The sequence below is a fragment of the Dendropsophus ebraccatus genome, chromosome 10, assembly GCF_027789765.1.
Source record: "Dendropsophus ebraccatus isolate aDenEbr1 chromosome 10, aDenEbr1.pat, whole genome shotgun sequence".
Lineage (NCBI taxonomy): Eukaryota > Metazoa > Chordata > Amphibia > Anura > Hylidae > Dendropsophus > Dendropsophus ebraccatus.
The window spans coordinates 96,597,331-96,625,250 of NC_091463.1; the positions used below are offsets into that span (position 1 = coordinate 96,597,331).

Here is a 27,920-nt window from a genome sequence, read left to right on the forward strand (position 1 = left end):
GCCCGCGCCCGCGCGCCCGCCGGAAGGAAGGAGCCGCCATTACAGGAGGAGACTCCCGAGTCACCCGGATACACCCGGAAACCGCGGCCGGGGACCCGCCGTCACCCGACTCACAGGATATACGAAGCGGCCGCGGCCTCCATCAGAGTTGGGCTGGGCGTAGACTCCGCAAAGCCGCATCTAGGCCGCACTCGCCTGGTCACCTGGAGACTCCCGGAAACCGCGGCCTGATCCACGCCCGAGAGACAGACGGGTGAGAGGCTGACAGCTGACCCGACCCTGACTGCCCTCACATCACACCCGACCGCCCGGCCCCGTACACCGTGCACCGGGAGGACCGAGCCCTATTGTGTCACCTCATGTAATACAGCACGTACGGTACACACTGCAAACACACACATAGCACACACATGTCACACACTACACACACACATAGCACACACATGTCACACACTACACACACACACACACACACACACACACAGCTTACATGTCACACACTACACACACACACACTGCTCACATGTCACACACTACACACACACATAGCACACACATGTCACACACTACACACACACACATAGCACACACATGTTACACACACATGTTACACACACACACGCTGCTCACATGTCACACACTACACACGTCACACACACATAGCACACACATGTTACACACACACACGCTGCTCACATGTCACACACTACACACACATAGCACACATGTCACATACTACACACACACACACATACTACACACACACATAGCACACATGTCACACACTACACACATGTCACACACTACACACATGTCACACACTACACACATGTCACACACTACACACATGTCACACACTACACACATGTCACACACTACACACATGTCACACACTACACACATGTCACACACTACACACATGTCACACACTACACACATGTCACACACTACACACATGTCACACACTACACACATGTCACACACTACACACATGTCACACACTACACACATGTCACACACTACACACACGTCACACACTACACACACGTCACACACTACACACACGTCACACACTACACACACGTCACACACTACACACAGCTCACATGTCACACACACTGCAAACACACACAGCACACTGCAAACACACACACACTGCAAACAGCACACACATGTCACATACTACACATACACATAGCACACATGTCACATACTACACATACACATAGCACACATGTCACACACACACACACACTGCTCACATGTCACACACACGCAAGCACACATGTCACACACACTGCAAGCACACATGTCGCACACACTGCAAGCACACATGTCGCACACACTGCAAGCACACATGTCGCACACACTGCAAGCACACATGTCGCACACACTGCAAGCACACATGTCGCACACACTGCAAGCACACATGTCGCACACACTGCAAGCACACATGTCGCACACACTGCAAGCACACATGTCGCACACACTGCAAGCACACATGTCGCACACACTGCAAGCACACATGTCGCACACACTGCAAGCACACATGTCGCACACACTGCAAGCACACATGTCGCACACACTGCAAGCACACATGTCGCACACACTGCAAGCACACATGTCGCACACACTGCAAGCACACATGTCGCACACACTGCAAGCACACATGTCGCACACACTGCAAGCACACATGTCGCACACACTGCAAGCACACATGTCGCACACACTGCAAGCACACATGTCGCACACACTGCAAGCACACATGTCGCACACACTGCAAGCACACATGTCGCACACACTGCAAGCACACATGTCGCACACACTGCAAGCACACATGTCGCACACACTGCAAGCACACATGTCGCACACACTGCAAGCACACATGTCGCACACACTGCAAGCACACATGTCGCACACACTGCAAGCACACATGTCGCACACACTGCAAGCACACATGTCGCACACACTGCAAGCACACATGTCGCACACACTGCAAGCACACATGTCGCACACACTGCAAGCACACATGTCGCACACACTGCAAGCACACATGTCGCACACACTGCAAGCACACATGTCGCACACACTGCAAGCACACATGTCGCACACACTGCAAGCACACATGTCGCACACACTGCAAGCACACATGTCGCACACACTGCAAGCACACATGTCGCACACACTGCAAGCACACATGTCGCACACACTGCAAGCACACACACACACTGCAAACACACACAGCACACATGTCACACAATACACACACTGCAAACACACACATAGCACACATGTCACACTGCAAACACACACACACTGCTCACATGTCACATACTACACATAGCACACACACTGCACACATGTCACACACGTCACACACACTGCAGTCACACACTGCAAACGCACACATGTCACACACTGCAAACACACACATAGCACACATGTCATACACTACACACACACACACAGCACACATGTCACATACTACACACACACACAGCACACATGTCACATACTACACACACACACAGCACACATGTCACACACTACACACACACACAGCACACATGTCACACACTACACACACACACAGCACACATGTGACACACACAGCACACATGTCACACACCACACACAGCACACATGTCACACACTACTACACATGTCACACACTACTACACATGTCACACACTAGTCGCACGCACGATACATACAACGCTCTCTGCCACATCAGGTGCACACGTCACATACTACACGAGTTCCATTCACTGTGAACATGCCATACGCTGATCTCATTGATCTGCGTTCCATTAGGCTCCGTGCACACTGAGTCTCCCTGTCATAATGACAGTCTATGGGAGGCTCGCGCGCCTCCTCTCCCCACGGTGTCATTATGACAGGAAGGCTGGCGGAATTCTGCCACTTTTGCTCGGTGTGCACGGAACCTAACAGAGATTATTACATGGCTTTATAATCATGTGCCCGGGGCTGCACAAACAATTACACTGCGATGGCAGATTATTTTTTCACGGGTCAGAAGTGAGTGATCAGACGATGAGCGAGCGTGTGCTCATTCATCACTTGAGCGCTGACCCTATAACATGGCGCCTCATTGGACAAATAACATCCTGTGTAAAAGGACCTTCAGAGGGGGCAGATTATTAAAGGAGGAAGATTACCAACTGGGTAGTGACCAAGAGGGGGATTATCACAGGGCAGATAATTAGAGAGAGGGGGGGGGATTATCACAGGGCAGATAACTAGAGGGGGGGGATTATCACAGGGCAGATAACTAGAGAGGGGGGGGGATTATCACAGGGCAGATAACTAGAGAGAGGGGGGGGATTATCACAGGGCAGATAACTAGAGAGGGGGGGGGATTATCACAGGGCAGATAACTAGAGGGGGGGGATTATCACAGGGCAGATAACTAGAGGGGGGGGATTATCACAGGGCAGATAACTAGAGAGGGGGGGGATTATCACAGGGCAGATAACTAGAGAGAGGGGGGGGATTATCACAGGGCAGATAACTAGAGAGGGGGGGGATTATCACAGGGCAGATAACTAGAGAGAGGGGGGGGATTATCACAGGGCAGATAACTAGAGAGGGGGGGGATTATCACGGCAGATAACTAGAGAGGGGGGGGGATTATCACAGGGCAGATAATTAGAGAGAGGGGGGGGATTATCACAGGGCAGATAATTAGAGAGAGGGGGGGGATTAAAACAGGGCAGATAACTAGAGAGGGGGGGATTATCACAGGGCAGATAACTAGAGAGGGGGGGATTATCACAGGGCAGATAACTAGAGAGGGGGGGATTATCACAGGGCAGATAACTAGAGAGGGGGGGATTATCACAGGGCAGATAACTAGAGAGGGGGGGGGATTATCACAGGGCAGATAACTAGAGGGGGGGGATTATCACAGGGCAGATAACTAGAGGGGGGGGATTATCACAGGGCAGATAACTAGAGAGGGGGGGGATTATCACAGGGCAGATAACTAGAGAGAGGGGGGGGATTATCACAGGGCAGATAACTAGAGAGGGGGGGGATTATCACAGGGCAGATAACTAGAGAGGGGGGGGATTATCACAGGGCAGATAATTAGAGAGAGGGGGGGGATTAAAACAGGGCAGATAACTAGAGAGGGGGGGATTATCACAGGGCAGATAACTAGAGAGGGGGGGGGATTATCACAGGGCAGATAACTAGAGAGAGGGGGGGGATTATCACAGGGCAGATAACTAGAGAGGGGGGGGATTATCACGGCAGATAACTAGAGAGGGGGGGGATTATCACAGGGCAGATAATTAGAGAGAGGGGGGGGATTATCACAGGGCAGATAATTAGAGAGAGGGGGGGGATTATCACAGGGCAGATAACTAGAGAGGGGGGGGGATTATCACAGGGCAGATAACTAGAGAGAGGGGGGGGGATTATCACAGGGCAGATAACTAGAGAGGGGGGGGGATTATCACAGGGCAGATAACTAGAGAGGGGGGGATTATCACAGGGCAGATAACTAGAGAGAGGGGGGGGGATTATCACAGGGCAGATAACTAGAGAGAGGGGGGGGATTATCACAGGGCAGATAACTAGAGAGAGGGGGGGGATTATCACAGGGCAGATAACTAGAGAGAGGGGGGGATTATCACAGGGCAGATAACTAGAGAGGGGGGATTATCACAGGGCAGATAACTAGAGGGGGGGATTATCACAGGGCAGATAACTAGAGGGGGGGATTATCACAGGGTAGATAACTAGAGAGGGGATTATCAGGGCAGATAACTAGAGGGGGGGATTATCACAGGGCAGATAACTAGAGGGGGGATTATCACAGGGCAGATAACTAGAGAGGGGGGATTATCACAGGGCAGATAACTAGAGAGGGGATTATCACAGGGCAGATAACGAGAGAGGGGGGATTATCACAGGGCAGATTACTAGAGAAGAATGTAGATTATCAAGAGGGGCAGATTAGTAATGGAGGGGGGTAGATTATTACACAGACGATTATTAAAGGGGGGGGGTAGACTATCACAGGGCAGATTACTAGAGGAGAGGGGGTAGATTATTACACGGCAGATTACTAGAGGAGGGCGGGGTATATTATTACAGGGCAGATTACTAGAGGAGAGGGGGTAGATTATTACAGGGCATATTACTAGAGGAGATGGGGGTGGATTATTACACGGCAGATTACTAGAGGAGGGCGGGGTATATTATTACAGGGCAGATTACTAGAGGATAGGGGGGTAGATTATTACAGGGCAGATTACTAGAGGATAGGGGGGTATATTATTACAGGGCAGATTACTAGAGGAGAGGGGGTAGAATATTACAAGGCAGATTACTAGAGGATAGGGGGTAGATTATTACAGGGCAGATTACTAGAGGAGGGGGAAGTAGATTATTACAGGGCAGATTACTAGAGGAGAGGGGGAAGTAGATTATTAAAGGGCAGATTACTAGAGGAGAGGGGGAAGTAGATTATTACAGGGCAGATTACTAGAGGAGAGGGGGTAGATTATTACAGGGCAGATTACTGGAGGATAGGGGGTAGATTATTACAGGGCAGATTACTGGAGGAGAGGGGGTAGATTATTACAGGGCAGATTACTGGAGGATAGGGGGTAGATTATTACAGGGCAGATTACTGGAGGATAGGGGGTAGATTACTACAGGGCAGATTATTAGAGGATAGGAGGGTAGATTATTACAGGGCAGATTACTAGAGGAGAGGGGGTAGATTATTACAGGGCAGATTATTAGAGGATAGGGGGTAGATTATTACAGGGCAGATTACTAGAGGAGAGGGGGTAGATTATTACAGGGCAGACTATTACAGGGCAGATTACTAGAGGAGAGGGAGGTAGATTATTACAGGGCAGATTACTAGAGGAGGGGGGGTAGATTATTACAGGGCATATTACTAGAGGAGATGGGGGTGGATTATTACACGGCAGATTACTAGAGGAGGGCGGGGTATATTATTACAGGGCAGATTACTAGAGGATAGGGGGGTAGATTATTACAGGGCAGATTACTAGAGGATAGGGGGGTATATTATTACAGGGCAGATTACTAGAGGAGAGGGGGTAGAATATTACAAGGCAGATTACTAGAGGATAGGGGGTAGATTATTACAGGGCAGATTACTAGAGGAGGGGGAAGTAGATTATTACAGGGCAGATTACTAGAGGAGAGGGGGAAGTAGATTATTAAAGGGCAGATTACTAGAGGAGAGGGGGAAGTAGATTATTACAGGGCAGATTACTAGAGGAGAGGGGGTAGATTATTACAGGGCAGATTACTGGAGGATAGGGGGTAGATTATTACAGGGCAGATTACTGGAGGAGAGGGGGTAGATTATTACAGGGCAGATTACTGGAGGATAGGGGGTAGATTATTACAGGGCAGATTACTGGAGGATAGGGGGTAGATTACTACAGGGCAGATTATTAGAGGATAGGAGGGTAGATTATTACAGGGCAGATTACTAGAGGAGAGGGGGTAGATTATTACAGGGCAGATTATTAGAGGATAGGGGGTAGATTATTACAGGGCAGATTACTAGAGGAGAGGGGGTAGATTATTACAGGGCAGACTATTACAGGGCAGATTACTAGAGGAGAGGGAGGTAGATTATTACAGGGCAGATTACTAGAGGAGGGGGGTAGATTATTACAGGGCAGATTACTAGAGGAGGGGGGTAGATTATTACAGGGCAGATTACTAGGAGGTGGGGTAGATTATTACAGGGCAGATTACTAGAGGAGGGGGGTAGATTACAGGGCAGATTACTAGAGGAGGGGGGTAGATTACAGGGCAGATTACTAGAGGAGGGGGGTAGATTATTACAGAGCAGATTACTAGAGGAGGGGGGTAGATTATTACAGGGCAGATTACTAGAGGAGGGGGGTAGATTATTACAGGGCAGATTACTAGAGGAGGGGGGTAGTTTATTACAGGGCAGATTACTAGAGGAGGGGGGTAGATTACAGGGCAGATTACTAGAGAAGGGGGGTAGATTATTACAGGGCAGATTACTAGAGGAGGGGGTAGATTATTACAGGGCAGATTACTAGAGGAGGGGGAAGTAGATTATTACAGGGCAGATTACTAGAGGAGGGGGAAGTAGATTATTACAGGGCAGATTACTAGGAGAGGGGGGGTAGATTATTACAGGGCAGATTACTAGAGGAGGGGGGTAGTTTATTACAGGGCAGATTACTAGAGGAGGGGGGTAGATTACAGGGCAGATTACTAGAGAAGGGGGGTAGATTATTACAGGGCAGATTACTAGAGGAGGGGGGTAGATTATTACAGGGCACATTACTATAGAGATAAAAGGGTCAGTTATTACAAAAAAGGGCGGATTCTTAGGGTCCTATTACACGGAGCGATTTTTAGCGATTAATGACTAACGATAAACGGTCGCAAGCGAGATTGTTTATCGTTAAATTGAAATCGTTCACCATATTACACAGAACAATAGTCGTTAGTTACAATCGTTACTATGATCGTTTATTCCTTCTGATCCCAGCAAAACAATGAACAATGAACAATTACACTGAGCGATTAGTGAACGAATGTGGAATTACAGCAAACGATTAACGATAATTTTAGGTTCAGATCTAAATCAACGACACACAAACGATTTTTCGATCGTTGCCTGCAATTACACAGAACAATTATCGTTTAAATTTGAACAAAATAACGTTTTTTCACATGATAAATCGTTCTGTATAATAGGGCCCTTAACCCCTTAAGGACAGAGCCAATTTCGATTTTTGCGTTTTAGTTTTTTCCTCCTTGTGCTTAAAAGGTCATAGCACTTGCATTTTTCCACCTAGAAACCCACATGAGCCCTTATTTTTTGCGTCACTAATTGTACTTTGCAATTACAGGCTGAATTTTTGCATAAAGTACACTGCGAAACCAGAAAAAAATTCAAAGTGTGGTGAAATTGAAAAAAAAAAAAAAGGCATTTTTTTTATTTGGGGGAAATGTGTTTTTACGCCATTCGCCCTGGGGTAAAACTGACTTGTTATATATGTTCCTCAAGTCGTTACGATTAAAACGATATATAACATGTATAACTTATATTGTATCAGATGGCCTGTAAAAAAATTTAAACCATTGTCAACAAATATACGTCACTTAAAATCGCTCCATTCCCAGGCTTATAGCACTTTTATCCTTTGGTCTATCGGGCTGTGTCAGGTGTCATTTTTTGCGCCATGATGTGTTCTTTCTATCGATACCTTGATTACGCATATACGACTTTTTGATCGCTTTTTATTACAATTTTTCTGGATTTGATGCGACCAAAAATGCGCAATTTTGCACTTTGGGATTTTTTTGCGCTGACGCCATTTACCGTACGAGATCAGGAATGTGATTAATAGTTCGGGCGATTACGCACGCGGCAATAGCAAACATGTTTGTTTGTTTATTTATTTATTTACTTTTATTTATAACCTGGGAAAAGGGGGGTGATTCAGACTTTTATTAGGGGAGGGGGCTTTTTACTATTAACAACACTTTTTTTTTTTACTTTAACACTTATACTAGAAGCCCCCCTGAGGTTAGGGTTATTCCCCCCCTGGGGTTAGGGTTATTCCCCCTGGGGTTAGGGTTATTCCCCCTGGGGTTAGGGTTATTCCCCCTAGGGGACTTCTAGTATAAGTGCTTTGATCTCTCATAGGGATCTCTGCAGCATAGATATGCTGCAGAGATCCATGAGATAGGCACTCGTTTGCTTTCGGCTGCTGCAGCAGGAAGTAAACGAGTGCCGAGCCGGGGACGGCGCCATCTTGGAGCGGTCCCCGGCCGGCTTCAGAAACGGAGATCGCTCCTCCGGGATAACATCCCGGAGGAGCGATCTCCCCACTAGACACCAGGGAACAGCTGAATCCGGTAATCGGATGCAGCTGTCATGTTTGACAGCTGCATCTGATTACTGTATTAGCGGGCACGGCGATCGGACCGTGCCCGCTAATACCTACGGTCCCGGGCTACAAGCGGCACCCGGGACCGCCGCGGTTCAGAGCGGGGTCGCCGCGCGGCCCCGCTCTGAACGTCCTTACCGGCATCAGGGCGTAAATATACGCCCGATGTCGTTAAGGGGTTAAAGTGTACCTGTCATTAAAATTTTGACATGACAGAGAGATGCCTAAAGAGTTTTTATCGGTCAGTGGTGAGTGTTCAGACCACAACCAATCAGTGGAACGAACCAGGAGGAGTCCTTATTGGTCCCGAATCGAGCACTCACCACTGACCGACAAAAACTTTTTATAAGTCTTACATCAAAAGTTTTTTTTTTTTTTTATTGACAATGCCCATTTAAAGGAGTTATCCAGCAGCTAATTTTTCTTGACAAAACAGCACTACCACTGTCCTCAGGTTGTGTGTGGTTTTATAATTTAGCTCCATTCACCTCAGTGGAACTAAACTGCAGTACCACGCCCGACCTCAGAACAGAAGAGGTGCTGTTTCTGGAAGAAAGTGGCCATATTTTTCAGGTGCATGAATACACACAACACTTGTCACTTACACACCACTAAACATGCTAAAAATGGCCGATTACAGCCATGATGTATGATGGGAGTCGGCCAGAGAACATTGGATGGGAGTCGGCCATGTATCACTGTCATGTACGGCCCTCCTGACCGGCTACAATGGCCAATGTGGAATAAAATTATGCATAGTGTCGTTTTGAGACTTACGGACTCTTGAACAGGACAAGCCTGACTGCATCTAGGTAGATGGCTACTGATTGGTGCATAGCTTGATTGTAGCGGACAGTACAGTATACAGTGAGTTGGTGTGTCTGGCCTGTGGTGTTCATCACTTTGCTCCCCCTCCCCCCAATATGTGTATTGACAAAGAATGTGTCCCATTGATGCAGAATTGTACCTGTGACATTGACTACTTACTGCCCCCTATGGGATGACGGCGGTGGTGCTACGGGGTTGTGGCTGGGACATCTGCTTGTTATTCTTGGCGATGATTCATTGCCTGCTGGCTATTCATCGTGGTTATCAGTAGTGCAGAGTTATGTGACATCAACTACTTGCTGGTCTCTGTGATTACATCAGTAGTGCAGAGCTATAGCTGTGACCTCATCTGCTCACTATTCATGATCATAACATCAGTGGTGCACAGTTATAGTGATGACATCATCCTCCGGGTTATTTCCTGTATGGTATAGATCTCAGTGTTTTCAGTGGAGTCCTGTACATGTCATACAGAGTAGCGTGCATACATGCACGGATCGGTACAGGCAGCGGCTGGAGGTTCGGACGTGGCCAGACTTGTCTAGGACTCTGCTCCTCGAGGCTGTTCAGACATTAAACAACCCCCCCCCCCTCGTTTCCCGTGGGGCCGCGTTCTAATCTCTTTTGCGCTTTCTCCTGGCTGTATTGATTTTTTTGTGCATGTAAGTATAGCCGTCATGTAAGACAGAGCGGAGGCATGCATGGCTTTATGGTGGGGGTGAACAACCTTTGGCCTTGTACCTGCCATACTGGATCCTCCCCTAGTGCATTGTGGGTAATAGAGTAGTGGTATCCTTTGGTATTTATTGTGGCCTCCTCCCTACAGGGGTTTACAGGTGGAAACCACAGAACAATTGAGATCATGTCTCCCCCCATCTACCCTAGTAAAGATTGGCTCCAAAGTCATTGTGTTATGTGGTTGACAGGGAGAGACAACCGAAACCAATGTATCCGCCACAATATTCCTTAGAGGGATTGTCAGCTAGCTTTCCCAGACCCATGAATTGTAAATGTGCTAAGTTATAGTACAGCGTCTGCTCTTATCCCACCATTCAGGATATTATGGCAGCCATATTGTGTGTCACCAATGTCCTACACCCAGCCACATTCTCACTACTTTAGCTTTATCAGGTTGTCTTTGCTTTAAAGTCATCTGTAGTGACTCGTGTCCATTCTTACCGATTGTGTTTTTTGTTTTTCAGACCACCCCAGATGACGATGAGCACCATGTATGGCTGGTGCGGTGGTGATACAAGGAAAGGCTCCTCCCACTAGGAACCCGTTTGACGAATCTCAAGAGGGAGCCCTACACGTGACGAAAACCAGGCTCCAGATTGCAACGGCCTGGCGTGTCCCGTCTTCTCTAAGAGTGTGCATGGAGTGCCATTCTCAAGCCTCACCCCGGCAGGCGTTGATGTGGGCAGGATGAGTGCTGCGCCATGATGATGGCACGGAAACAAGATGTGCGGGTGCCCACTTATAGCATCAGTGTGGTGGGCCTGTCCGGCACAGAAAAGGAAAAAGGCCAGTGTGGCATCGGAAAGTCGTGTCTGTGCAACCGATTTGTACGACCCAGCGCAGATGACTTCCACTTGGACCACACATCTGTCCTTAGTACTAGTGATTTTGGGGGCCGTGTCGTGAACAATGATCACTTCCTGTACTGGGGCGAGGTCACCCGTACGCTTGAAGATTGTGTGGAATGCAAGGTGCATGTAGTGGAACAGACGGAGTTCATAGATGACCAGACATTCCAGCCTCACCGAAGCACCGCGCTGCAGCCGTACATCAAGCGTGCCGCCTCCAGCAAACTCGCCTCTGCCGAGAAACTCATGTATTTTTGCACAGATCAGTTGGGCCTGGAGCAGGACTTTGAGCAGAAGCAAATGCCCGAGGGCAAACTGCTGATAGATGGCTTCTTGCTATGTGTAGATGTCAGTCGGGGCATGAATAGGAACTTTGATGACCAACTAAAATTTGTGTCCAACCTGTACACTCAACTAGCCAAGACCAAGAAGCCAATTCTGCTGGTCTTGTCCAAGTGTGATGAAGGAGTGGAACGATACATCCGAGATGCTCACGGGTTTGCACTCAATAAAAAGAATTTGCAGGTGGTGGAGACGTCAGCCAGGTCCAATGTCAATGTGGACTTGGCTTTTACTGCCCTCATACAGCTGATAGACAAGAGTCGCGGAAAGTCCAAGATCATTCCTTACTTTGAGGCATTGAAGCAGCAGAGCCAGCAGAGCGCAGCCGCAAAAGACAAATATGAATGGCTAGTGGGACGAGTAGTCAAATCACACAATGAGACTTGGCCGAACGTGAGCCGGCGCATGCAGACCTGCAGCGAGTATCAGGATTACGTGTACTTGGAAGGTACCGACAAAGCTAGGAAGCTCTTTCAACAGCACATCCAGCGGCTCAGACAGGAACACATTGAGCGCCGCCGCAAGGTTTACTTGTCAGATCTCCCTCGTGCTTTAGATGTCCTTGTGCCTGATCTGGATGAAATAGACCATCTGAGCTGCCCCAAGGCGGCCAAACTCCTGGAGTCAAAGCCTGACTTCTCACATTGGTTTGTGGTTCTGGAGGACACCCCATGGGATCTCACCAGCCACATAGATAACATGGATGATAACCGAATACCCTACGATATCATGGAAACAGGGGCAGCTGCAGACGTCTATTGCGGTCACCTTGAAAAATTAAGAAATGCAAGAAAGAAAGCTGAAATGAAGAAAGCCTTCAAAGAAAACCTAGCTGCATCTCCCTTCATCACTCCCGGGAAGCCTTGGGAGGAAGCTCGTAGTTTTATTATGAGTGAGGAATTTTATCAGTGGTTGGAAGAGCCGGTCTATATGGAAATATATAGTAGGCACCAGAAGGAAATCATTGACAAAGCCAAGGAAGAGTTCCAAGAGTTACTACTGGAGTATTCTGAGCTGTTCTATGAGCTGGAACTAGATGCCAAGCCCAGCAAGGAGAAGATGGGGGTCATCCAGGAGGTTCTGGGGGAGGAACAGCGGTTTAAGGCTCTGCAGAAGCTGCAGGCTGAGCGGGACGCTCTCATCCTCAAACACATTCACTTTGTCTACCATCCCACAAAAGACACTTGCCCCAGTAACCCTTCATGTGTAGACACCAAAATCGAGCAGCTGATCAGCTCTCGCTGCCCTTACCCTTACGACCGCCTCTATAAAGACCCAAACGTAGACAGAATCAACCTAGTGATCCTCGGCAAGGACGGTTTGGCACGGGAACTCGCCAATGAGATCCGTGCTCTGTGCACCAATGATGATAAGTATGTGATCGATGGGAAGATGTACGAGTTGTTTCTGCGTCCTATCGAGGGCAATGTACGGCTGCCTGTCAACTCATTTCAGACCTCCACCTTTATGCCTCATGGATGCCTCTGCCTTTACAACTCCAAAGAGTCTTTGTCCTATGTCGTAGAGAGTATTGAGAAAAACCGGGAGTCCAGTCTGGGACGGAAGGACAACCATCTGCTTAACCTACCCCTCACTTTAATACTCGTGAACCGCAGAGGTGACACCGGCGGAGAGACTGCTCACAGCCTCATTCAACAGGGTCAGCAGATAGCCAGCAAGCTTCAGTGCTTCTTCCTAGATGCTGCGTCCACAGGGCTGGGCTACGGGCGCAACATTAATGAGAAACAGATCAGTCAGATTCTGCGCTTTCTTCTAGAGTCCAAGAGGAACCTAAACATTGTCGCCTCCTCGCCAAGCATCAAGGATCTGCTGGACTGTGACCTGCGCATAGTTGCGTGCCTGATGTGCGGAGACCCCTTTACTATGGGAGAGGTGCTGAACATGCTGAAGCCTCATACCTATCGTCCATCACAGTTTGGAGTCGGTGGCTCGGTGCTGCTCGACTTGCAGTTAGGTAGCCAGAAGCGTCGTCTGGAGCTGCTCATCCTGTCCTATCACGCTTCCTTCAACATCCGGAAGACAAAACTGGTACATGGCTACATGGTTTTCTACGCAGCAAAGCGCCGTGCCTCCCTGGCCATGCTACGGGCCTTCCTCTGTGAAGTACAAGACATTGTTCCTGTTCAACTTGTTGCCTTGACCGACGGTCCTGTAAATCTCTTAGATAACCTGACCAGAGATCAGCTGACTGAAGGGGAGGAGATTGCTCAGGATATCGAAGGCAAATTCCTGAATTTACAGTACGGGCAGGTCCAGCCCAAGTTGGACATGTTCTACTCTTTCTTCAAGGATGTTGTGGAGAAGAAAGTGATCATTGAAGCCTCACATATGTATGACAACACAGCAGAAGCATGTAGCACTACAGAGGAGGTGTTCAGCTCCCCTCGCGCAGGGTCTCCGCTCTGCAATTCCCACTTGCCTGACTCGGAGGAAGATCTGGACCCGTCTCCACAGCACATCTTGCCTCGGGATGACATGAGTTTGGCTGCACCCTCTAGAGATCATTCTAAATTGGAGGACAGCGACAGTCTTCCCTTCATCTCCGTCATGAGCACCTTAGAGAGCAAACTGAACAACAAGGTACCTCCTCCCCTGAAACCAAAGCCTGACCTGTCCTACCTAGACCCTGGGTCTCGAGACGGACACAGACGGTCCCTAACCTCCATCACTTGGCCTCCATCCGAAGCCTTTGACCCTTCAGACTATGCTGAACCTATAGACTCTGTTGTGAAGCCAAGGAACCAGGAAGAGAACATTTACTCTGTGCCTCATGACAGCACCCAAGGAAAAATAATCACTATCCGAAACGCCATCAAGCCGCAGTCTAACGGCAGTGGGAACGGTTCAGACAGTGACATGGACACTAATTCGCTGGAGCGGACACGGAAAGCCTCCATCGTGACAAAACCTGTCCTGTATCGGACCAAGTGTGCCAAACTCGGGAAGTTCTCCAGTTATCGTAGCAGCTTCAGCGTGGGCAGCGACGATGAGCTGGGCCCCATGAGAAGAAAAGATGAAGAGGTCGGAACGCAGGGGCCAAAAGACAATACTACAAACTCCTACGAAGCAGACGGAGAGGATCCGCGCAAGAGGAACATCCTGCGCAGCCTGAGGAGAAACCCTAAGGTATGGGCATAGGAAAAATACTGTAAGTTACATCTTGTCTGATCCTCCAGTCACAGTCAAAGCTGCACTCACCAATCACAATGTGTTATGAAAATGCACTACATTGCTGTGTGTTGCCTTGCCAGAGATGTCGCTTTTATTTCTATTTATTCATTTTTTTTCTGCGATACATCCATGACCTCTTCCGCAAGGCCTCACAGAGCTATGACCTAGAGTACTGTAGTGTACTGCATAGGTATGAAACATTCAGACTGGAGTGTGACTACAGCTCTAGTAGTGACTGGAGTATGGCAGGGTGTGTTGTATTATGTCTGTGATATGATTGCTCAATCTATGGTAGGAGTCCAGTGGGTGGTCCTATTGTGATTGAAAGCTTTCTCTCTGACCATCTATAGAATCATCTGTCAATCATTGAGTACAAGTGAAGCTCTGGAGTATATTACATGATGTTAATCAGGATCAGTAATGTAATGTATGTACACACAGTGACCCCACCATCAGAATAGTGAGTGCAGCTCTGGAGTATAATACAGGATGTAACTCAGGATCAGTAATGTAATGTATGTACACAGTGACCCCACCATCAGAATAGTGAGTGCAGCTCTGGAGTATAATACAGGATGTAACTCAGGATCAGTAATGTAATGTAATGTATGTACACAGTGACCCCACCAGCAGAATAGTGAGTGCAGCTCTGGAGTATAATACAGGATGGAACTCAGGATCAGTAATGTATGTACACAGTGACCCCACCAGCAGAATAGTGAGTGCAGCTCTGGGGTATAATACAGGATGGAACTCAGGATCAGTAATGTATGTACACAGTGACCCCACCAGCAGAATAGTGAGTGCAGCTCTGGAGTATAATACAGGATGTAACTCAGGATTAGTACAGGATCAGTAATGTTAGGTATATACACAGTGACCCCACCAGCAGAATAGTGAGTGCAGCTCTGGGGTATAATACATGATGTAACTTAGGATCAGTAATGTGATGTATGCACACAGTGACCCCACCAGCAGAATAGTGAGTGCAGCTCTGGGGTATAATACAGGATGTAACTCAGGATCAGTATTGTATATACACAGTGACCCCACCAGCAGAATAGTGAGTGCAGCTCTGGGGTATAATACAGGATGTAACTCAGGATCAGTATTGTATACACACAGTGACCCCACCAGCAGAATAGTGAGTGCAGCTCTGGGGTATAATACAGGATGTAACTCAGGATCAGTAATGTACGTACACTGTGCTATGAAAAAAGTTTTTTCTTCTATTTTACGTATTTGTCACACTTGAGTATTACAGATCACCGGGCTGCTTTTAAAATTGGGCAAATATAACCTTAGTAACTGTGAAATGGTTTCATTTATTGAAGGAGTAGTGCCCTCCAGCCCTCCTTGGGGCTGTGTGTGTGGATGATTGGGGTGGTTGTCCCCTCCTCCTGTCAGACCCGTTGTCTCCGCACATCACTTACATAGAGGTTGTCTTCCAGTGTGGAGCAGCTAGATCTACATGATGCCCCAAGCCACGATATTCGGTGGACTGAGTGGCCAGTGGAGGAACTTTATGGGAGATCTGGGTCCGGTTACATCTGACACTGACAATAACCCTCCCCTCCGTGACACACCCTCATTAGAATCAACAGGGCCCAGTCACAGAGGGGATATCGTCACGCTGGGAGGGGGTGCTTGGCCAGGTATGGGGGTGGTCCAGGTATAAAAAAATGTGTCCGCTTTTTTTCCAGAAAGAGCACCTCGCCTGTCCTTGGGTTGGGGGTGGGTTTTGTAGCTTAGTTACATGGAGCTGAATTGTAATACCACAAACAACCTGAGAACAAAGGTGGTGCTGTATTTTTTTGCAAAATAGTGCATTTACACGTTCTGTAAGTACAGTCTGTGTACGGATGATGGGCTGTGGACTGGACCTCACAACTCCCGTTATCGTCATTCATTATGATGCCGGGAGCTTCAAAACTGGTTAAAGTGTCACTGACGTTTGAGGAAACTTTTGACATGTCAAAAGTTTTGATTAGTCCGGGTCTGAGTTTTCACTCCTGTACTGATTGGGAGAGGACGGCTCTGCAGCACATCCTCTCCCGACTCATTCTCCCGATCCGGGAGATGAAAATTTTTGATGAGTCTCTATGACATAAAAAAAAGCATCCAATGGGAGTAGTAGTCTTCAAGAAAGCTTTATTGCATATACCAGACAAGTAGCAATATTTCGACCCTCCGTTGGTCTTTGCCAAGCATCCTCTTCTCTACCTGCCGGCACACGGATCTGATCCCTGACCACTGTTGGACTTGACATTTTTTGCTAGGTCTCTTGACGTGCAAAGTTTTACCAAACTACAGTGACACTTTACATTTTTACAGTCCTGCACGGAGTAATAATGAATGATGATGAATCATGACTAGGGGCGTTCCGAAGTCTGGGCACGGACCGTTATTATAAAAGATGTAAATTCCCCCTTAGGCTATGTTCACACAACGTATTCTTCACGACGACAGCCGTTCTTGTCATAGAAAAATGTGTTGTATTGAAGTCAATGCAAACAATGGACGTTGATTGGTACGACCGTGGAAATAACAGACGTCAATTATGCATTGTGCATTGAAATCAATGCAATTTTCATTGCAACAGCGGCCGTTGTTCGTATATTGTGTGAACAATTACATGGGTGATGTATATTACCGACAACAATAATATGATGCAGCTTGTGTTTCCTCCGGTTATCTTTATCCTAACGGCAGATGGATGATCTGAAGCCTTTACATGGGACAGATATCAATATATCAGGGTGAAGGGGGGGGAGGTGTTATACATGATATTGGGGAGAGGGGAGTAATATATGATATCGGGGTGAGGGAAATGCATAATATTGGGGTGAGGGGGGTAATGATATCGGGGTGAGGGTAATGCATAATATTGGGGTGAGGGGAGTAATGATATCGGGGTGAGGGTAATGCATAGGGCTGGGCGATATTGGCCTAAATCAATATTGCGGTTTATCGCACATGTAGCCGCGGTAACGATAATTCAACGATAATTATGACACGCCCCTTTTAGCAAACCACACCCACTCGCCATGCCAAACTGGCGATATTTTGATTAGAAAAAGTGAAAAAGAACTGAACAGCAACCCATGGTTAGTCTATTATCATTATTACTATTTGTCATTATTAGGGGTCTCAGCAGAGACCTAGATGTGTATATACAGGTATACAGCCTCTACAGGATGTGTATACACAGGGGGTCATATAGGAATACAGAATACAGAATACAATGTGTATAACTATATGGGGGGTGGATAGGTGTATATGACTATATGGGGGGATGGATTGGGGTGCATTACTATACAGGAGGTACATAGGGATAGAAGTGTATGACTATATGGGGGTGGATCGGGGTGTGTTACTATACAGGAGGTACATAGGGATGGGGGTACAGAACTCTACATGGGAGTACATAGGGATAGGGGTGTATGACTATACAGGGGGCACATAGGGATAGGGGTGTATGACTATACAGGGGGCACATAGGGATAGGGGTGTATGACTATACAGGGGGCACATAGGGATAGGGGTGTATGACTATACAGGGGGCAGGGCAGATGGGGTGTATGACTATACAGGGGGGGGGATAGGGGTGTATGACTATACAGGGGAGGGTGGACAGGGGTGTATGACTATACGGGGGGGATAGGGGTGTATGACTATACAGGGGGGGGAGACGGGTGTATGACTATACAGGGGGGGGAGACAGGGGTGTATGACTATACAGGGGGGGGAGACAGGGGTGTATGACTATACAGGGGGGGGAGGCAGGGGTGTATGACTATACAGGGGGGGGAGGCAGGGGTGTATGACTATACAGGGGGGGGAGACAGGGGTGTATGACTATACAGGGGGGGGAGACAGGGGTGTATGACTATACGGGGGGGGAGACAGGGGTGTATGACTATACAGGGGGGGAGACAGGGGTGTATGACTATACAGGGGGGGAGACAGGGGTGTATGACTATACAGGGGGGGAGACAGGGGTGTATGACTATACAGGGGGGGAGACAGGGGTGTATGACTATACAGGGGGGGAGACGGGTGTATGACTATACAGGGGGGGGAGACAGGGGTGTATGACTATACAGGGGGGGGAGACAGGGGTGTATGACAAGACAGGGGGGTATGACTATACAGGGGGGGAGACAGGGGTGTATGACTATACAGGGGGGGGAGACAGGGGTGTATGACTATACGGGGGAGATAGGGGTGTATGACTATACGGGGGAGATAGGGGTGTATGACTATACAGGGGGGGAGAGACAGGGGTGTATGACTATACTGGGGAGATAGGGGTGTATGACTGTACAGGGGGGGGAGAGACAGGGGTGTATGACTATACTGGGGAGATAGGGGTGTATGACTATACAGGGGGGGGGGAGACAGGGGTGTATGACTATACAGGGGGGGGGAGACAGGGGTGTATGACTATACAGGGGGGGGAGACAGGGGTGTATGACTATACAGGGGGGGGGAGACAGGGGTGTATGACTATACAGGGGGGGGGAGACAGGGGTGTATGACCATACAGGGGGGGGGGAGACAGGGGTGTATGACTATACAGGGGGGGGGGAGACAGGGGTGTATGACTATACAGGGGGGGGGGGAGACAGGGGTGTATGACTATACAGGGGGGGGGGAGACAGGGGTGTATGACTATACAGGGGGGGGGAGACAGGGGTGTATGACTATACAGGGGGGGGGGAGACAGGGGTGTATGACTATACAGGGGGGGGAGACAGGGGTGTATGACTATACAGGGAGGGCGGACAGGGGTGTATGACTGTATGGGGAGGAGGATGGGTGTATGACTGTAGGGGGGGGGAGGCAGGGGTGTATGACTGTATGGGGAGGAGGACGGGTGTATGACTGTAGGGGGGGGGGAGACAGGGGTCTATTACTGTATGGGGAGGAGGACAGGGGTGTATGACTATACAGGGGGGGGAGACAGGGGTGTATGACTGTACCGGGGGGTGGGGCGGTATATGACTGTACAGGGGGGGGGGCGGACATGGGTGTATGACTGCAGTCCCCCCAGTAACAGTACAGGACTGTAACATAGGAGGAATGGATGTGCTGCAGCAGGCAGGATACCACACAAGTTATCCTGCCTGCTGCAGCACATTATTCCTCCTATGTAACACTCCTGTACTGTTACTGAGGGGATGAGATGACAGGTCAGCTGCTCCTAAGTGCTGCTCCTCTACCTCCAGCTCTGACATGGCCGCCTCCCTGCACATACAATCGGACAGGACTGGTCCGGGAGGGGGGACCAGCACAGTCCCGTCCGAGCGCCCACCCGGCCAGCGAGCGCTGCACACGTTGTCCTGTGTGTGCAGGGAGGCGGCCATGTCAGAGCTGGAGGAGCAGCAGCACGTGAGGGCGGCTGTCCTGTACTCCCCTCAGTGAGCAGGGACGCCGGACCGGACAGGTGGTGGGTGCATGGACGGTGCGGCAGGATGGGGCCTCGGAGAGGGCGGACAGGTGCGCGCATAGGGGGGCGGGGAGATGGTTGCTTGGACCAGACGGGGGCGGTCACCTGGGCCCTGCTGCTCCTTCAGCTCCCGCACCGATACCAGCGTCCCTGCACATGACGTGCAGCGCTTATGCCTGTGTGTGTGTGTGTGTGTGTGTGTGTGTGTGTGTGTGTGTGTGTGTGTGTGTGTGTGTGTGTGTGGCTCTGACAGGACAGGCGCGGCTCTGACAGGACGGGCGCAGGGACATAATAATACAAAAATACCGCAATTACCGTCCTGGCCAAGTTGAAGTCGGTTAACCGACGCCAGTGACTGTATCGGTATTTTTGCGGTATACCGCCCAGCCGTATTAATGCATAATATTGGGGTGGGGGGTAATGCATGATATTGGGGTGGGGGGTAATGCATGATTTTGGGGTTGGGGGGTAATGTATGATAGATGATATTGGGGTGGGGGGTAATAGATGATATCGGGGTGTGAGGGTAATGCATGGTATTGGGGTGGGGGGGTAATAGATGATATTGGGGTGGGGGCCGATATCTTCCCAGCACCGTATCTGCAGGGGTTACTGTCCCCCCTCACCCTCTCTAGTACTGGGGTCCTTAGAGACGTGGTTGGTTTTGGGGGGGCAGCGGTGATGTTGTCTTTCTTTGTTTGCTCCTTCTTATTTCTTTTTTTTCCCTTCCAGAAACGCACCCCTAAGCTCCGTCCCTCCTTGACCAAGCAGACCTGGGAGAGCAGCTACTTTGGGCTGCCGCTGGTGAGCGTGGTGACAGCGGAGAGGCCCATCCCTGTGTTCATCGAGAAGTGCGTGGAGTACATAGAAACCACAGGTGAGGCGACCCCTCTATAGTCATTGGGGTTTCAGCTTGTATAGTTACACTCTGATCCTCTGCACACCCAGTCCTTGTGGCGGGGTCTGGTACTGCAGCTCATCTTTTCCTGTCAGGTGACTCTCACACCCCGTCCAGCCCTGTGGGAGGTTTACCCTGACATTAAAGGAATGGGTGGTTTTAAAGACTTATCCTGTTCTCTCTGGGAAACATTATGTCTGTCTCTTACAGGGATGAGCGTGGAGGGAATCTATCGGGTCAGCGGCAACAAGTCAGAGATGGATTCCCTGCAGAGGCAGTTTGATCAAGGTGATGGTGGTGGTTATTGTGATCTTGATGGTGAAGACAATGGGGATGGTGGGTGGGTTATGATAATGGGGGTGAGAATGGTGAAGATGATGGTGGTGGTGATAGTGAAGATGATGATGAGTGGTGATAGCGGTGATGGGGATAATAGCTATCATAATGGTGGGAAATGATGATGGGTGGTGATAGCAATGATGATGCTGGGGGGAGATGGTGATGGTGGTGATAGTCATGATTGTGGTGGTGGTGATAGCAGTGATGATGATGATGATGATAGCTGTGATGATTATGATAGTGGTGATGGTGATAGCAGTGATGATGGAAGTGGCGATAGTTAAGGTGATGATGGGGGATGTGGGGGGAATGATGATGATGGTGATAGCAATGATGGGGGGTGGGGGCAGAGGATGATGGGAATAGCAGTGGTGATAGCGATGATGTCAGATGCTGCTCTGGTCTCTGACACCTATAATCTTTACAGATCACAGCCTGGACTTGGCAGAGAAGGATTTTACAGTGAACACGGTGGCTGGAGCCTTAAAGAGTTTCTTTGCGGAGCTGCCAGACCCCTTGGTGCCGTATGCTGTACAGTCTGAGCTGGTGGAAGCCTACAGTAAGTGATTGTGGCCACATTATGTAGTCGGCCATGCTGCTGATGATTTATGGAGACTTATTCCTGGTAGAGCTGTTGACGTCCGTACTTATCACATTTTGCCCATATTATACTCTTTTATTACACAAATCTGGTGTCTATATTTTTAACTCCTTGGTGGCCTTATGCCAATTCATACACATCAGGTGCCGTCTGCTGCCAGTGAACATTATCAGAGCTTACTCTTATACCGGTCATTTAACCCTCTAAAATGCCATGGTCAGTAGTGATTGTAGAATTTAGTTGGTTGCCTGCTCTGTCAGGACTCCTCAATGCAATCACAGTGATCCATTGCTAAGGGCTGCTGTAGCCCAAAGTAATGAAGTGCTGAGCTGGGATCCGCGCCATTACAGCACAGAGTCCCGCCTTGGCAACAAGCACAGATCGCCGCTCTGCGATCACCCACAACTATATCACCAACGATGGGGGAAAAGAGCAATTTTAAATGCAGCTCTTAGTTCTGACAGCTGCATTTAAATAGCCGGTTTGCAAGCCGTGCCCGCTAATATCCATGGTCGCTCCAACGGCATGACCCCCTCTGAACTCCCCGACCCTGCCCAGGACATATATGTATGTCCTGGGTCGTCAAAGGGTTAAGGGATTAATGACCAGAGGCCATACTGACAATATAGATGATTCCAGCAAGCTTGGTGAGTCTTCTCACTAGTCGTCTCCCACCACTGAGAGAACAGATCACCGCAATCTGTTATTAGCCATTTAATTACAGTCTGTTTTGTGTTTAGTCAGTCATTTAGAGGGATAATCCAGAATTAGGAATTAGAAATAGCTACTTTCTTCTAGAAACAGCGCCAATCTTGCCCTCAGTTTGTGTGTGGTATGACAGCTTGGCTCCAGAGTTGTTGTTCCGCACATAACCTGAGGAGAGGGGTAGTGCTGTATTGTAAAGAATGCCGCCATGTTTTTTCTGATCATGGATAACCCGTTTAAGGCCTTATTCACACGTCCTGTAATCTACAGATTCCGTATTCGAGTTGGTGCACATTGATGTCTATTGGGTTCACACGGTCGGTAGATTACAAGAACGCAAACAATGCTGATAAAAAAAAAGCACATGTCCTAGTGCTGACCCAGATTTTTTTGCAGATTCTCTCATAGAAATCGGTGAGATCCGCAATTTTTTACGCATTGTAACCTGTTTGGCATCCGTATTTATGTAACAAAAAAAAAAAAATACGGATGACTCATAGGTCATAAGGTCGTGTTTCTAAGCAACCGCAACCAGTAAGAAGGAGCTGCAGAAGCGCATGTGCTGCAAACAGGAAGAGAATGAACTAAGTAACAGGACTCTCTCACAGCAAAGCAAACCAGAAATGGCTGACAAGTGATCATTTGACTTTTTTAAGGGGTTGGGTATACTGGTGGTAGTTTTTTTTTTTAACCTACTCAGTATTGTGCAGTCAGTTAAAAAAAAAAAAACAAAAAAAAATGGAAATACATATGCCCAATCTGTAATTTTTAGTGGATAGCGGGAGGAATCTACGGACTTACAAAAGATACTGAACGTGTGATTAACGCCTAAGGCTGCCTGAATACAATAGAATTTCAATCTGTTGCTCCCTGTTATCAGCTGGTTTGGAGTGTCATGTTGGGGTGTGTGTATACTGGATACTGTCATGTCAGATCAGGCAGTGCAGGTGACTTTCTTTTCACTACTTTATACTTTGTTTTTTTTTTTAGAAATCAATGACCAAGAGCAGAAGCTTCAGGCAATGAAGGAACTTCTGAAGAAACTGCCCAAGGAAAACCACGAGATCCTGAAATACGTCATCTCTCACCTGAACCGGTCAGTGCTGCCTGTGTGTCTGTGCATTCTTGTGACTGCTGTGTCTGTGTACGCTCCTGGTGTTTGTCTGTATACTAGATGCTGCTGATAAATACTTGGCTTTACCCAGAAAGAAACGAGATAGGAAGATGAAACATTTACATTTATTTCACATCCTCTCCATTGGTGTCACCACACTTCTTAGGGTCCTATTACATGGAGCGATTTTTAACGATTAACGACTAACGATAAACAATCACAAACAAGATTGTATATCGTTAACCTGAATTCGTTCACCATATTTCACAGAACGATAGTCGTTAGTTATGATAGTTACTACAATCGTTATTGCGATCGTTACTAAGATCGTTTACTCCTTCTGATCCCAGCAAAACAATGAACAACATGCAATTACACTGAACGATTAGTGAAAAAATACGGAACTTGAGCGAACGATTAACGATAATTTTAGGTTGAGATCCAAATCAACGATCGACATACCAGAGATTTTTCGATCGTTGCTTGCAATTACACAGAACGATTATCGTTAAAATTTGAACAATATAACGATTTTTCGCACGATAATCGTCCTATGTAATAGGGCGCTTACATAGTTATTCCAAGTTCTGTAAACCTTGCAAAAAAGGATTTTGGTTGTGCCCCAAACCAGTCATCCGAAGCAGCCATGGCATCAGAAATGGTGTGAAATTTTGTACCCTTGAGGTGTTTCTTCAGGTTCGGAAAAAGATGATAGTCGGGGGGAGCTAGATCTGGTGAATAAGGTAGGTGGTTAACCAGCTGAAGGCCTAGACCACCAGTTTTGCTGTGGTCACAGTGTGAGCAGAGGCGTTGTGTTGCAGAAACAAGGTTCCTTTGGACAGCTTGCCGCGCCTTTTGGCCTTCAGAGCTGCCTTCAATTGGTCCAACAATGTAATGGACCAATGTCAATGTAATACCTTGCATTGATGGTGGAACTATTTTGAGGGTAGTCCACTAGCAGCATACCTTATCCTTATCATATCCTTATCCCAGAACACAGACCCCATCACCTTAGTGGCGGATTTTAGCACCCTGAACTTCTTTGGACCAGGTGAACCACTGTGCCTTCACTCTTCTGACTGCTCCTTGGTTTCAGGGTCATACAAATAAATCCAGGTCTCATCCACAGTGACCGGTCCATCCAGGAAGTTCTTATCAGTGCGGGAAGTTGTCACTCACATGCTTCACGGGCTTATCCTTCACGGACTTTCCTTGCAGAAACAAGAATTGTATCACTCCTCTGCTCTCATCTGCTGTGAATATTGCCTTAGACCCCACCATTTCGTTTTCCTGCACGCCTAGATCGTTGACGCCATAAGCTACGTACACAAAATTTGGAAAACATATATTAGACACATAAGGCTTTCATGTGATGTAACATTTGTTACCATAGAAACAAAAAAAGTACGCAAAGTCAAAGACTTATCAGCAGCCCCTCGTAAATGAGTCGCGTGTAGTGTTGAGCAAATGAGCTGAAAGTTCAGGTTTGACAGCGTCCATCCGAATGATCTACATTATACCTTCCCGCGTCTGAAGAAGTTGGATGCAGTCCTAGGGCTGCCTATGGATGTAGCAATGTTTTCCAGGACTCTGTGGGATGGCATCCAACTTCTCCAGCAGCCTTGAGTTAAATGCTGAACGTTCAGTTTCGGACAAACGTTGCCAAACCTGAATTGCTGGCAAGTTCACTCAACACTAGTCACATACTCTGTGGTCTATATCTCTCATTGCCATTGTCTCTAGCAGGTGGGTGCACGCTGGTCATGCTATGTCTCTTGTGGGTGGATGCATGTGTTGCATGCTCTGTCTCTAGTGGGTGTGTACATGAGGGTCATGCTCTGTCTAGTGGGTGCATGTGGGTCATCCTCTGTCTCTAGTGGGTGGGTGCACACCGGGCGTGCTCTGTCTCTAGTGGGTGGGTGCACACCAGACGTGCTCTGTCTCTAGTGGGTGGGTGCACACCGGGCGTGCTCTGTCTCTAGTAGGTGGGTGCACACCGGGCGTGCTCTGTCTCTAGTGGGTGGGTGCACACCGGGCGTGCTCTGTCTCTAGTGGGTGGGTGCTTGTCTGTTGTGTTCTCTCTCTAGCGCCGCCTCTACCTTGTCTTCTCATGCTGATGGTTTCTCGTCCACAGGGTGAGCCAACACCATCACACTAACCTGATGACCAGCGAGAACCTATCCATCTGTTTCTGGCCGACATTGATGCGCCCCGATTTCACCACTATGGACGCTCTGACGGCAACTCGCACCTACCAGACAATCATCGAGCTCTTCATCCATCAGTGTCCGTACTTCTTTTACCAGCGTCATCCGATAGACATTCCCACGCCGAGCTCTCCCTCCACGCCTCCCCTCCACCCTCCTTCTCCCCCTCAGTCTCCCCCATTAACCCCTGTGTCCCCATCGGAGACCCTGCTACCTTCAGATCCAAACATCCTGTGACCGTTCCCTCCCCCACAGCTTAGAGTCTCTCCCGGAGGCAACGTCCGCCACTTCCCGGCCACTCGCTGACCTCTCCTGGAGGACTGGTGGCTTTACCTATGGGACCACTACAGATATAAGAGACTGGGAGCCTGAGCCAGGGATGGACCCTCTAATGGAGAGGACAGTGGGATAATTGTGGTACATTATGGAGCGGGGTGTCCCTGGTACACTGTGCAAGGATCGTGACTGGATACCTGGTACACAGACTGAGTGACAAAGAGGGACCTTGCACCCCCACATCATGGAGGGACCCTGGTTCTGTGGGTGACCTAGCCGGAGCCCCCGCTCTTTGTGGATTATGCCCTCGGTCTGGATCACATCACAGGAGGAGTGGCACTTAGTGCATCGAGGAGCAACACTGTGAATTGTGGAGATGACCTGGGCGGGGACTCTCTCCGCGTTCCTCTGTGGTATTAGTGCCCCCTTTCTCTATCTCCCCCCCCCCCCCCCCCTAATTTTAGGACACTAACCCCAAAAGGACACAGAATCCACACTACATATCTTAGCACTTACAGGCGGCACATTAGGTTAATGGGGGCTGCATGAATTGTATGCTTTGTACATGACTACACGGAGAACACATGTGTGACACTGGCCGGAGATCACACGCATGTTCATGTGTCTGACGGTTTAACCACTGCTGCTCCGGCTGCTTTGTCTTCATTTTCTTCCTCTTTTTAATCGGAGGCGCCTTGGGATCGGAGTCTCTACAGTAACTGATCTCCTGAGGTGCCTTATTGCCCCGACTCATTCTCATGTGTCGATAACTATTTTATGTTGACATCAAGGCCTGATCCGTGAAGGGTAAGATCGCACCGACAACCCCCCCCCCCCCCCCCCCCCCCCCCCCCCCCCCCCGCCCCTCTTCGTTTTAACGTGTCCTACTGATCCGCGTAACAGACGGCCCCGCTAATACTTCACAATGAGCGCTGCCCTCACTACCTCTGTGTCGAGACACTAACTGTCCTTAAGTGTTAATACGCCCCCTCCCCCCCACGATACCCGTATGACCGGCGACCGCTCATAACAGACCTCCTCCTGCTAACTTAAATCCCCCCTACACCTGGGCGGACTTTCCCTCTCGCGCCCAGTGGGTATAACCTCCACCTAGAACCATTAACGGTTGGGGGGGGCGGTCACTCGCAAGGCATGAAGGGAAAGTCTGCACCCACAATCCCTCAAGCTTGTCCATTCCTTGTGCAGGGAGGCCTCGCCGCGACTGGGGGCCCCCATCCTTTCCTGTTCTGTTTGTCGCTGTCCGATGGTCGGGTCATTTTGTGCATGAGAATGTGACCCGTCCGCCGACGCCCAGAATCATGTATTTGCTGCGAATCTGCTCATTGTAATTGGAACAAACTGAGGGCCTTAATGTGACTTGTATTATAGCTAATAAATCTTGTTATAAACTCCCAGCGCT

At 48.8% G+C, this 27,920-nt stretch overlaps 1 protein-coding gene across 1 annotated transcript; it reads left to right on the forward strand.

The window, feature by feature from the left end:
* ARHGAP35 (Rho GTPase activating protein 35) lies at window positions 1–27,915 on the forward strand. Its single transcript, XM_069985604.1, has 7 exons — window positions 1–253; window positions 10,991–14,863; window positions 21,093–21,237; window positions 21,469–21,546; window positions 22,025–22,156; window positions 23,894–23,999; window positions 26,152–27,915. Exons 2-7 carry the CDS (start codon window positions 11,228–11,230, stop codon window positions 26,459–26,461), a joined length of 4,407 nt encoding a protein of 1,468 aa, XP_069841705.1. The 5' UTR covers window positions 1–253; window positions 10,991–11,227; the 3' UTR covers window positions 26,462–27,915.
* Window positions 27,916–27,920: the final 5 nt, after the last annotated feature.

Bases quoted from the DNA above. Each gene is read 5' to 3' on its own strand.
- ARHGAP35 (XM_069985604.1), top strand. From the start codon at position 11,228: ATGATGATGGCACGGAAACAAGATGTGCGGGTGCCCACTTATAGCATC. The intron at 22,157-23,893 runs GTAAGTGATTGT...TTTTTTTTTTAG, and splicing joins TGAGCTGGTGGAAGCCTACA to AAATCAATGACCAAGAGCAG. The intron at 24,000-26,151 runs GTCAGTGCTGCC...TCTCGTCCACAG, and splicing joins GTCATCTCTCACCTGAACCG to GGTGAGCCAACACCATCACA.